Source organism: Cololabis saira, chromosome 5, assembly GCF_033807715.1.
Source record: "Cololabis saira isolate AMF1-May2022 chromosome 5, fColSai1.1, whole genome shotgun sequence".
Taxonomy (NCBI): domain Eukaryota; kingdom Metazoa; phylum Chordata; class Actinopteri; order Beloniformes; family Belonidae; genus Cololabis; species Cololabis saira.
Window position 1 is genome coordinate 20,155,919 of NC_084591.1, and position 13,147 is coordinate 20,169,065.

Genomic DNA, 13,147 nt, shown 5'->3' on the forward strand with positions numbered 1-13,147 from the left:
TTCCGAGTTCCGACTTCCGAGGTAAATGGAACGCAGCATTAGACGCGCTTTCACCTGACGCGCTCCGCGCAACAAGTGCGGCTCTGGGGTGATGCGTTCAGGGACCCTAGAAGTGAGACCACTTATCTAACTCTTTGATTGTCAATTGTGTTGTAAACTGCAGATATATAACAAATAAATCTACCTGAGATGAGTTTACAACCCAGACATTAGGTCTACGCGCTTTTTAAGCTTATTTCCTGGGACAGAAAGTCTCACTAACCCCGCCTCCCCGCCCCCCCGGTCGCTGTCCTCTTGGGAATCGATCGGTCGTCTGGAGCCAACAGTAGTGAACTAGAGAAGTCACTTCATCCCCGTCGACAGGAGGAGGTGCGTGTGCGCTCCTCTCCTCTCTCAGCTTCAGCATGGACCCCGCGACCTCCAGGATGTCCGCGTCCCCCCGGGGCCTCTCGGAGAGGGAGGTGGCCCTGCACTGCACCCGGGAGTCCTGCTGGGTGCTGCTGGGCTCCAGGGTGTACGACGTGACCGGCTTCCTGCGGATGCACCCGGGCGGGGAGGCGCTGATCCGCGGCCGCGCCGGCAGGGACGTGTCCGCGGAGATGGAGGGGCCGCCGCACCGGCACTCCGAGAACGCGCGGCGCTGGATGGAGCAGTACTACATCGGGGATCTGGACAGGGACAGCGGAGCCGGAGAGCCACAGGTACAGTTTCTGGTCCTCAGACGCTTAGATTAGTGATAACAGCCTTCACAGAGAGACAAATCTGTTCTGCAAAGTTCTACAGCTTCCCTCATCATGTAATATGTAATGCAGGGGCGCCTCCAAGAATGTTTCATAGGGGGGGCCAGATGGGGCCACTTAAATTCTTGGGGTGGACACCAAAACTAAAAGCCGTCATTACAGGATTGTATTATACTGTTTTAGTATAAGGGCTCAGAAATACTTAAAAAAAACGCCTACTGATATACTTGGGTTTATTACAGAAGAGTATTAGGGCCATGCAAGAGAAAAAATATTTGAGAGGGGAAGATTTTTTTTTATTGTGCACTTCGAGAAAAAAGTCGAAATGTCGAGAAAAAGTCGAAATGTTGAGATTAATGTTGAAATACAATTTTGTGAATAAAGTTGAAATTTCGAGAATAAAGTAATACAAAAAATACATTTCATCTTTTTTCTCGAAATTCTACTTCAACATTAATATCTACATTTCGACTTTTTCCTCGACATTTTGACTTTTTTCTCGACATTTCGACTTTTTTCTCGAAGTGCATAATGAAAAAAAAATCTTCCTCCTCTAAAATATTATTTTTATTTTTCTCCTGCCTGGCCCTAATACTATTCCGTAGGGGTGGCCAGTGGGGAGGCCAACAAATTTGTAGGGGGGGCCGTGGCCACCCTTGGCCATCCCCTGGTGACGCCACTGATGTAATGTAATGTAAAAGAGACTTTCAGTGTCTTGCTTGGAGGTTTCTAGTGAGTTTGACATGTCAGAGAAGCTGGTTTTATGTGCAGCTGGATTCAGATGTGTTTATTGGCTGTTTATGATTTCAGTGAAAGGATACACATATTTGAGTGTGTTTTTGGTGATCCATAAGGTATAAAAGTCTTCCTGCCCCGTTTTTTTCCGTCTCCTCCAGAGCTTGGACTGTAGTGATTATATGGGAGGGAATTAAGAGCAAGTGGTGAAAAAAGTGGTTGTGAAATCCCTAGGTGGAGCAGGGAGGGGCTCCCAGGTGACGAGCGCGGGAGTTCCGGGTGGATTTTGGGGGCCGGGCTGTTTTGCGTGTGTTTCCATTACCAGGGATGGCCCTGAAATGTGGCCTTCAGGAACCTACTGGGGCCAAATAACGGCCCTGTAGTAGGAGAGGGCCGTTTTTCGGCCTAGAGGCCTACCTAGTGGGTGGTCACTGCTGATTGACCTTCTAAAAGCAGGGAATTACATGATCACATGACCACAAATCATTTAAGCGTTTAAGCACCAGAGACAGTTGGCTAGGAGTACGTTTGATGCAGTTAAGGTACATAAAAAAACGATGGATGGACCGACGAGTCGGTTCAGGTCTTGCTGTCATATTACACCAATATAGAAGTTCGGCGGGGGGGTTTCTTTTAATCTCAAACGCTAAGATACACATATTTGAGTGTGTTTTTGGTGATCCATAAGGAATAAAAGTCTTCCTGCCCCGTTTTTTTCCGTCTCCTCCAGTGCTTGGACTGTAGTGATTATATGGGAGGGAATTAAGAGCAAGTGGTGAAAAAAGTGGTTGTGAAATCCCTAGGTGGAGCAGGGAGGGGCTCCCAGGTGACGAGCGCAGGAGTTCCGGGTGGATTTTTGGGGCCGGGCTGTTTTGCATGTGTTTCCATTACCAGGGATGGCCCTGTAATGTGGCCTTCAGGAACCTACCGGGGCCAAATAGTAGTAGGAGTAGTAGGAGAGGGCCATTTTTCGGCCTACCTAGTGGGTGGTCACTGCTGATTGGGTCTTCTAAAAGCAGGGAATTACATGATCACATGACCACAAATCATTTAAGCGTTTAAGCACCAGAGACAGTTTGCTAGGAATACATTTGATGCAGTTAAGGTACATAAAAAAACGATGGATGGACCGACGAGTCGGTTCAGGTCTTGCTGTCATATTACACCAAAATAGAAGTTCGGCGGGGGGGTTTCTTTTAATCTCAATCGCTAAGAAAAAAACAAGTAGCATTGGTTTACATGTTTCTTCTTGTTTTCATTCTTCTGCTGGCCGACTGCGAACTGAAAACAATGCGTATTGTGGTTGGAGGCGCTATCTTTTCAGTCAAAGGTTTTTGTGTGGCGCTACAGTGTAGTGGAAACACGCCGGCTGAAGCTGATGAGACGGTCGGCCCTGTTAGGTTCCTGTCCGGCAGATTTACCCTGAACTCCTGCTAGTGGAAACGCACCCTATTGTAGACCTGCAGGTTTGGGGGTTGGGTGTGGCGGGCCGGTGTGTTAATGAAGGATTCAAAAGATTGTGAGGGAGAGAGGGAGGAAGATGGGTGGATGGAGAGGGAAACTGGTTTGTCTTGTCCCTATCAGAGGGGTTTCACAGAGGGGTCAAATTGGTGGCAAACCGGAAACTTACCATGTCTGCCTGGGAGAGGAATCCACGCCCTTTGTAAGTGTGTGTGTGTGTGTGTGTGTGTGTGTGTGTGTGTGTGTGTGTGTGTGTGTGTTTGAGGAGTTTGCATAAATCTCGTGCTCACCCTGCACACATTTACATGATTGCCCACTCTCAAGTCTGTCCTGGCTGCATCTGTGTACAGGAAGTTTAGCCGGTTACAGGAACAAACCCTTGCAAACATCAGTCACTGATAAGAACATCATCTGTACGTGTAAACCTATTAGCATTTTGGTTCGTATAATTTAGGAGGAAGTTTGTGAGAGTTATTGCTTTTAATTCACATCTTACACATTTTCTCACAAGCCGTTAGCAGTTGGAAGCGTTGCTGGTTCCTGTTTCTTACATCAGCAGTGCAAAAGGCAAGCTTTATAACACTTTTATTTTAAAAGATTGCCTGTTCTTGTGGGTGTTGTAACAAAAGGTGACAAGTGGGGGACTGGACCAGCTTGACATGGTAACATTCAACCTCGCTACGTGAGGTAATGGCATCTCATATCTCCCTTTTTTTATTTTTTATTTAACTGCTTTTTGATTCGATTCAGCCCTGAGGTCAGTGACTTGTCCAGCTCTGGATGTTTCATGTGATCCTGTGAACAAATAGACACACAGCCCTGACCACACACCTCTTCCTCACCTCGGTGGAGGAACAACATCAGATCAATGGCGTCCTGAGGCTGGAAACAACTGCCAAAGGTCAATGAAGACGTAGTGAAATACATCAAACCTGAATTACTTCTCTGTTGGCTCATGTCCCTCCTTGAGTAAACTTTCAACTAGATTAACAAACGCACTACTAAACAAATATTACCAACCGCCTGACGTCCTTGGTGGAGGAGACGATGAAGTCACAGCATAACCAAACCTATAAGTTCATTTAAAAAAAAAAAAAATCTATTTAATGTCCACACAGTCAAACTTTGTTTCTTCATGCAAATGAGCTGATGCTGACGATATCTGAAAGGGAAATTATTAGCACGATTAATCATCCATCACATCACCAATACCAGAAGTCATGAGACAGATTTTCTGTGCGTGACTGAGTAACCTGGACGCTGACGTAGTTGATGAAATATCATTTTTGACATCAGCTGTCCTGCAGGTGCAGCTTTCCTTCCCTCTCATGTCAAGGAAAGCTTTGGACGCTCTAACTGCAAATATTAAACCAACAACTTTGTTCTTAATGATTAGTTTGATGGTTTTAAACTGCATTTTTAGATGCCTGAAGAAATCATAGAATTATCTTTCACTCTGTGCTTTTTGAAAGGATTTTAGCTGTCTTTTGGTTATAGAGCCGACATAAATGTAAATCACAGAGGTTATAGCAAAATTATAATCATTAAGAAATGGTAGCCATTAAAGGAGCTTGAGGCTCCTTTTAAGATATGAGACTCTCTAGCGCCACCCTTCACCACGATGACCGTTGGGGGTACTGCAGCCAACAGTGAAGCCGGCACGGGAGAACGGGGAGAACGTGCATGCAGCGTCATGTGACGTCACATCCGCAGCCCAGCGCGGGAAATTCGGGACCGAATTGCAGCACATTTTGCAGCACACAGCCTGTTCAAGGCAACGGAGAGATACACTAGAGGGCTCATTCTTTTTGGTTTGAAACGCTTCATCTGACATTATTACTAGAAAACTTAAAATGTATACGGATTTTTTTCATAAATCTTGCCACAATCCGGCCTCAAGCTCCTTTAAGATGCATAATGTTAGATATTTAGAAAAGTGTACGCCTTAAATTAGACACAGTGGGTGTACATTTCAGAAATGCACAGGGGTTGCACATTTAATGAGGTGACGCAGACAACGAGCCTCTGACATACTTACATTTCAGCAGCTGTTTGTGTGTGTGTGTGTGTGTGTGTGTGTGTGTGTGTGTGTGTGTGTGTGTGTGTGTGTGTGTGTGTGTGTGTGTGTGTGTCTGTCTCAAATATTGTGAAGTCCATAGAGTTCATATGGATGCACCCCCCCTAGTTCTGTTGTTTGAGGGAAGGCACGTTGTACAAAAGGTTGTCAGTCAGAAAGAGAAGTGGCCTCCACTCTGGTCTGGGTCACGAGGGGCTGCTCCACCGGAGCTGAGCTGTACAACTTCTGAACAAGCAACTCAGATGGTCAAATGCCAAGACACCCTGACAGCATCACACAGGAAATGCAACAAGAGTCAGTTAGCACGAACGGCAGTTAAAATCATGTGTGAAACGCGGAGGATCTACTGCTCAAGTTTCCTAATTTCCTCCAAAGTCCTGCCCAACAGTACAGTACCAGTAATCAACGGTTATTTTGCATGTGCATACCCCCGAACAAAAAAAACAAAAAATGAATTACCCCTCCCATGTAAAGTTACACACACATGAATACAAATGAGCTATTTAAGGTTATTTATTGAATGCCAACTATTGCAATTAAAGCACTTGCAAAAAATCTCTTTATTTCTCTCTCTAAACAAAATATCTGAAATGAAACCAATGAAAGGTGAAACTTTAGTTTTAAAGAATCATGATCTTAAACAGTAGAAAATAAATAACTTGTTATCTTTTGTAAGTGAATGCTTCAAACATTCCTATCTACAAAACATCAAATATCTTATAGCCCTTGCAAACAAAATTAAATTTCAATAGTGACATGACCAAAATAATTGACATGAGCATGATTACACGGTTATAGGTTCTAAATGTCAGTTTGGATGAATCTCCGGTTCCTTGCTCAGCGCTGATACTTCCTACCGAAGAGGAAGGTCCACACTGAAAGTCCGTCCCAGATCTGCAGCCCTGGCTTAGGTTGATGTGTGTTGGTGTGGGGAGGGGACGGTGTGCTTGGGGAGACGTTTACAACCAAACAGAGATGCTGTTTACACCGATAACAAATGAACCTGGTCAGTGATGGATGTTGATTGCTTCTTTTCACAACCGTGTTTGGAAAGTTTCAGAGTGAAAATGAATTAAGGAATTTGTTCTGTTGAGTCGTAAGTGAACGGCTTTAGGGTACTTTTATTCAACACAATTCAGTCCCCAAACCCTGACACCCATCACAACTTGGTTTCTCTGTTCTGTTCTAACGGCTTCTACTTTATTACACTTCTCCATGTGTTTACTTTCTGCTGCTGGTCACAGAGGACACTTTGTGAGTTTTACCTGGCTCAAAAGGACTCATGTTGACCCCAATCTTCAATCATAAAACTGTTTCTGCCTTACCCCCCCGAGTGGAGGGCGGTTAGATATTCAGAATCTGAACAGGGAGCAACATTCCTCACTTGACTTTTGAAGTGCTGGGCAAAAACAGCACTTTGATGCTAAATGGGACTTGAAGGGGAAAGTCATGTTAGATTTTCTAGTAGAGGGCATCTACTGGCATACGTCTTGGTAGATGTTTAAGCAAAGACTGAACTGGTCTTCCCCTTAAACATGTCATCGACAGCTACACCTTTGTTTGCTCTTGGCTCTGTTCCCATTTATCTCACAAGGATGGGCCTGACTCCGCTGAGTGACCTCTGTCTAGGACGGGGAAGCACCCAGCTCAAAAAGATCCATGACACATCCCCCGTCAGCCTTTATGTCACCTTTTCTTTCCAAACTGTCATGTTTCTGTGTTACGTTTTGGCTTTACTCATCGTGTCAGCCGTGTCCTGGGAGCTTGGCTGAGTACCCACACCTGCAGCTGATCAGGGCCCAGCTGGGATCACTGGGTCTGGCCTGTCATCCTTTGCCAGATGCCTGTCCTGTCGCTGCTCTCTTGACTGTACTGCCCAGCTACTGGATAGCCACGGATCCCAGACAGATCCCATCAGGTCCACTGCTCCGTCCATCCAGGCCTTCCTCGTCCGTCTGCAGTCTTCCAGATTACCCATCCTGTCCTCCTCATCTCAAGCCCCGTTTACACGGAGCAAAAACGGTGGTGTTTTCATGCGTTTTGACCGTTCGTTTACACGAAAACGGAACTCAAAGTCACCAAAAACGATCATTTCTGAAAACTCCGACCAAAGTGGAGATTTTCAAAAACTCTGTTTTCACGTTTGCTTGTAAACAGAGGGAAACAGAGATTTAGGCTTCAGAACGTCACATTATGAGACAGAAACGTCACCAGCGTCATTTATGCGACCTGTGTTTACAATGTGTTTGGCCACCGTCAATATTTTCTTGTATTTTACCTGTTTTATATTCTAAAGTCAAACTTAAAAGTAACTCCACTTCTCTGTCACTCCAAACGAAAGACTCTCGTTCCGTCTTGGAAGTAACTGGCAGTCAAGGCTGATTTGTGGTTCCGCGTTACACCAACGCAGAGCCTACGGCGTAGGTTACGCGGCGACGCGCACCGTACGTAGGCTACGCCGTCGATTTAACGCGGAACCATATTATTCAGGCTTCACACATGTGATTTGTTGACGTTTTTTTCCAGGATTCTGATTGGCTAGCATGACTTTATGCTTCTCGTTACGCTGCCCCCTGCAGGTTTGGATGCTCATAGCACCTTAACAGCGTATTCATGCGGGTTCGTGTAAACGAGGATATTTTTCAAAACGTAGAGGGGGAAATATCCGTTTTTGTAAATACCCGGCTATGTGTAAACGTGGCCTCAGTGGATCGCAGCTTGGATGACATCCCGCTGTTGTGATTCTGCTCTGTCAGTCCATCCTGCCACCTCAGACCATCTACCCGCTCTAGCTACCTGTCATCCTTCTCAACCCTTACTTTTACTGCATCTGTTGTGAGAAGTTGTTCAGGCCCGTCACTGGTTGGTCGCTACAGGAATGTCCCGACACAGGCAAGGGACGGGGACGTTACCGGCTGACGTACAGAATAATCCAGTCTCATTGCCCTAAACTTGAGGATAGTAGCTGTATTGTGAAATGAGCGGGGTCACACAGTGAGTGAGCATGTCAATGAATGACTATGTGAATGGACAATGGAGACGGGGTGGGAATGCTCAGCAGAATTTAAACATATGGAGGAGAGAGGAAGCTCGTAGAGAGGAGTCGTATCTTAAAATGAGATAAAACGTAACTCTCAAAAAGTATGTGAAGTGTTCACACTTGTAGACAGTTGACAGGAGTGCAGGAAAAGGTAGATTTGATCACAGTTGAGCGTGATGGTGGGGGCTGATAAGTGTTGTGGAAGGAATGCTGGAGGGCGAGCGGTGAGATGGTGAGTCCAAGAATGCAGACTTTCACCATCTGGGCTCTGGCTTCCCCTCTCTCTCTCCTCACGGTTGGGGTTGTTTCTATCAGAGGGCACCGAAGGTACAATTTTAGTATTTCAAGTCAAGTATAATGAATGCTAGCTGCCACATTTCTGTAGAAGAGTTTTTTTTTGTTTTAAGCATGAACAATGAGAAAACTGTGCTTCTTTCATACATTTAGATACTCTTATTGCAGACCTTGCCTCTGCAGGTGACTACAGGCTTCTTATTAACCTCGAGCCACGGCAAGGCAACAGATCCCCAGCGTTGCATCCTTGATCCTTCTGCAGTCTACATACCTGCCTCATTAACTTTTCCCAAGAAGCCTTACAAGTGAACCACCACTTTTACAACTCCTAGTTCATCACCATGGTGATGCATTGCTTGGTATATTGTTTACCTATGCTGCCATAGAGACTCTCCAATTAGTGCTCAGGTGCTGGCCTCAGGTGGCCCCCCCCACCCCCATCGCCGGGGCAACACCTGGAAAGAAAGAGGGCAAGGTGCAGCGAGGATGGATGAATGGTGGAAGAGGATTGGCGTCGACGTGTGGGGAAGGTGCAGCCTAAGTGGGGAGCGGTCTCACAGGAGGAGAGAGGCATTTTTTTCCCCCAATTAACACCTGAGATTAATAACGTTAATGGCTTCATCAGTCTTTTATGACGATAGTATTCAGCTATCCAGACACTGAACTTTATGCAAATTTTTCTCACAAATTCATTCAGATATGATAATTAATGACGAAAAAGGACATTGTGTACTCAATATTTGCCATTTTGTAAGATTAGAGTGTAAATGAAATGAGGGATTTTATAGATCTGAGTCCCAGTTTTCTGACTGCAACATAAACACATATCACCATCTTAATTTATCTTCACATCAATCCTTCAGTGGTGGGTAGAAGTAGCTGAGACTCACTTTCTAAAGGTTTAAGCTGTCTAATACTCTTGTTTGATTACACTGCTGTACCAGCGTACACAAAAAATGATCTCACTTCACTTCAGGACGTGTCCGTTGTCGCTGCTGTATAAGAAGCATCGAGTAAAGCAACATGCTGTTTTACCGTAAAAATGCCTATACATTTACAAACATACTGGACTCTGTTAAACCAGTTGTTTCTTAAATTGAGTTATTTTATGTATTTGTATTTTATTTATATTGTGGCACTTTTCTTTTTTCTTGGCCTCTGTTGTTGCGTTCAATGACAAGAGGTAAATTTGAATTTCAAACTTTCAAGTAGGTAACTGACAAAAAGATTTTGTGATTGGCACATGATTAAAAATGAAAAAGATACCAACTGTGGGTAGCGGAGTATTATGTTGTTTCTTTATCAAATTGAGACGATTGTATCAATGCTGATGAGAATTAGCTTTTAGAAGCACAGCAAAAACCAACAGTACCGTATTTTCCGCAATATAAGGCGCACCTAAAAGCCTTTAATTTTCTCAAAAAAACGGCAGTGCGCCTTATAATGCAGTGTGCCTTATATATGACCATTACGGTAATTTCTGTTACTGTAGTCAGGGGGATTGTAGCTACTGTAGTTGGTGTCGCCAAAGTAATGGCGCTAAAAACGTCAGGAATCGTCACAGACGTTCAAGACAACAGCAGCGACGCTGACTCGTATAATGGCGACTTTGACGAGACGGAGCAAAGCTGGTTTTTATTTTGTTAATAAAGTTTGACATACGGTACTTTTCTTCTTGTTTTTTTTTTGCATTTGCCGTAGGATTTTGTAGCATTTCCTGTAGCGCAGCTCCATCAGGTAGATACGTAACTCAACCCCAGCCACTATAGTACGGTATTTTACCATATATTTAGTGCGCCTTATAATGCGGTGCGCCTTATAGTGCGGAAAATACAATAGTTTTGATTTCCCAATTTCTTAGGTTCAGCAAGTTGAGTGGAGAGATTAGGAGGAGATAACGATGAAAAGACTGATTTAACAACAACCTTTAAATTGCCCTGTAAATAGGCCCAATGATGGTTCATCCATAAATAAAAATGTGCAGGAGTTTTCCATATTGTTATAATTAGTTTCGAGAGAGAGAGAGAGAGAGAGAGAGAGAGAGAGAGAGAGAGAGAGAGAGAGAGAGAGAGAGAGAGAGAGAGAGAGAGAGAGAGAGAGAGAGGGAGAGAGAGAAAGAGTGTGTTTTCTTCTAGCAAATAGGCCTTTGTGGCACTGTGTATTTGTCTATACAGTACAGGTACTTATGGACAAGAGAGATTTGTTCACACATGTGCTCAGAGGTGTGTTCTCCCAAAGAAACAAACAGTTGGAAGGTGCTGGAAAAATAGACAAGGTAGCCACACCCAGGGAAAGAGGGGGGTGTGGTGAAACACAGCCTGAAGGAGTTCAGTGTTTGAAGTTTTGTCTGTGGGGAGAAAAGCTTGCTGTCATTGATATGGGCATTTGGTGCAAAAACCATCTCCCCGTCAGACTCTGGTTACAAAATTTAGAGCAATTGCTATACCTGCTGAATGGTATGAAAACGGTTTCCAAACCTCACACCCTGATGTGTGCCGACAGGCGGCCGCCGGCTGTGGACCACCACCCCACTGAGTGGAGGGGACTCCAGCCTCCAGCTCTGTGCTGACCCGACATTGCCCCGCCACCCTTAACCTTCGGCAGGATCATAAACTTGGCACCGACATATTTGATTACAGATATTCCATTACAATAGGAAATGTAAAACAGAACAAGTGAAACTGCTCGAGCAGAAAAAGTAGCCGCAAGCACTAAACACTTCACAATACCAGCCTGAGGTCATGATACCGGCGGGTGCTCGTTTCAGCGCATTTACATCACCTAAGATCACCTGCACCTGTTTGTGTGCTTTAAAAACAGAGTAAGCAACTAGCAGAATATCCATCCATCCATTATCTATACCCGCTTTATCCTTTGCAGGGTCACGGGTTTTTTTTCAATTATTTGAAAGATTTTCTTTTTCTGTTGAATGTCATTTATAGATGACTTTAGCTTCTATGTTTGAAAAGTGGCTTCATTTGTATATCAAGTAGATCTGAGCTCATGAGTATTGTTTTTAGTGGTGGTGATGATATAAACCCACAAGATTTGTTGGGAACAGTTCCCAGTATTGCTCACATATGAGCAGTTAGAGGAACTAATGGACTCTCTACTAGTTACCCATTTGGTTAATGAGTTATTACTACTACTGTCATTTAGCAGATGCAAAGTGACTTACAGAGAACAAACATTTCATCCGGGGAGCAGTTACGGTTAAGGCCTTGCTCAGGGGTCCAAGGTGGTTCATCTTGGTTGACATTCTGGGTTTTGAACCTGGGACCTCCAGATCCAAGACGACCTCTGTAGCCACTAGACTACCACTCCCCAACTTACTCCTAATGATCTTTTTACAGAAATAAGGATTTTCCCAATTACTAAGATAAATAGAGTGGCGAACAGACCAGAAACAAGTTTAATACTTGCTGCTGCTACACGTACGTCAGCGCGTCCTAATTACGAGCCAGCATCGCAATATTAACCACTGTTCACTACAACCACAGGGACAGAAGCAGTGGATGATCTGCATTCCAGATAGATAGTGATACTGAATAGCAACATTTTTATATAGCAATATCTATATAGCGTCTATTACAACAGAAGTTGTCTCTAGGATCTTTCCAGATACCAGAACATTCATGCAATTATTACATAAACATGACATAAACAGTGGCAGGTAAAAACTCCTAGGGGGAGAAAAACCTTAAACCAAACAGTGGCAAGGAAAACCCCCCTTTAGGACGGAAGAAACCTTGAGCAGGACCTGGCTTACCTCATCCTCCTTTTATGATAATTATTAAGTGAGTAGCGAGTACAACATAAGTCATTCCCAATGACTTCTGCTGAAGTCAAAAGTTCTGCCAAAAATCTGCTCACACTATTTGCAACTATTTCTCTGATTCGGTTTCTCATGAGTCCAAAAGTCATAACAAAGATGCTTTGATGCATTTATACGGTTTATGGTTAAATATCATATTCATGAGGTCAAAAGTTTATTGTTAGAAAAACATTGAATTAATTAGCACTTACTTAGAAGTTACTCATTAACTAAAGGTTAACTATTTGTTTTTCATTGTGTCTAGTAGTGCTCTGGCATTATTTTCCCTTTTTTTTAGCTTATAAAGTTGGTTACAGATCAAAGTCCCCAGTTAATTAAAATAAACACAATAGTTACTCATGATCAAAATGTTCACGTAACTGGGCTGGCAAGTCTTTTTGTTTTTGCCTCTGGATTTCTGCATCATTTAATGTCGTCCTGCTAAACTGTAGAGAGAATTTACTGCAGAGAGCAACGTCACATTTGGAGGATTTGATCTGTTTGACTTGATTGTTGCAAATCCCACGGTTTTCTTACAGCACCCACAGAAATCTGCATGAAAGTTTAATTAAGCTTGAGTCTTAGCTGTGAACATTGATGGATTTCTGTAGTTTATTTTCAGTCAGATCGTGCTGCACGGCAGCTTTCATTCATTAGGGAGTCGGGACATGGAAAAGGAACTCCACAGAGCACAGCAGTACTGTGAGGGCAGTTGCATTGTGTTGATATGGCATATGATTTGCAGGTCACTGTGTAAGGGAACATGAGACCTTGTGCATTAACCGGCTCTTACACAAAGCCTCTGGTTCCTGCAATGCTCACACTGCCACACAGCAGGTAGAGGGATAGCGGGCGGAATCTCAAGGCATCGTCATGCAGGTCGGACTGGTTCTTCGAGTTTGGGGGGGATGAGTGATGTGTTATCTACACACAGAAACACGCTCACACATCCTCGCGTCACTGCGCTCAGCCTCATCTCTTCTGCT

At 44.1% G+C, this 13,147-nt stretch overlaps 1 protein-coding gene across 1 annotated transcript in view; it reads left to right on the forward strand.

Moving 5' to 3' along the window:
* Positions 1-298: 298 nt before the first annotated feature.
* fa2h (fatty acid 2-hydroxylase) overlaps positions 299-13,147 on the forward strand; it is a 42,518-nt gene continuing 29,669 nt past the window's right edge. Inside the window, exon 1 of the mRNA XM_061721159.1 lies at positions 299-701. Within this exon, the coding sequence (XP_061577143.1) occupies positions 405-701 (297 nt within the window). The 5' untranslated portion in view covers positions 299-404. The remainder of the gene's footprint in view (positions 702-13,147) is intronic.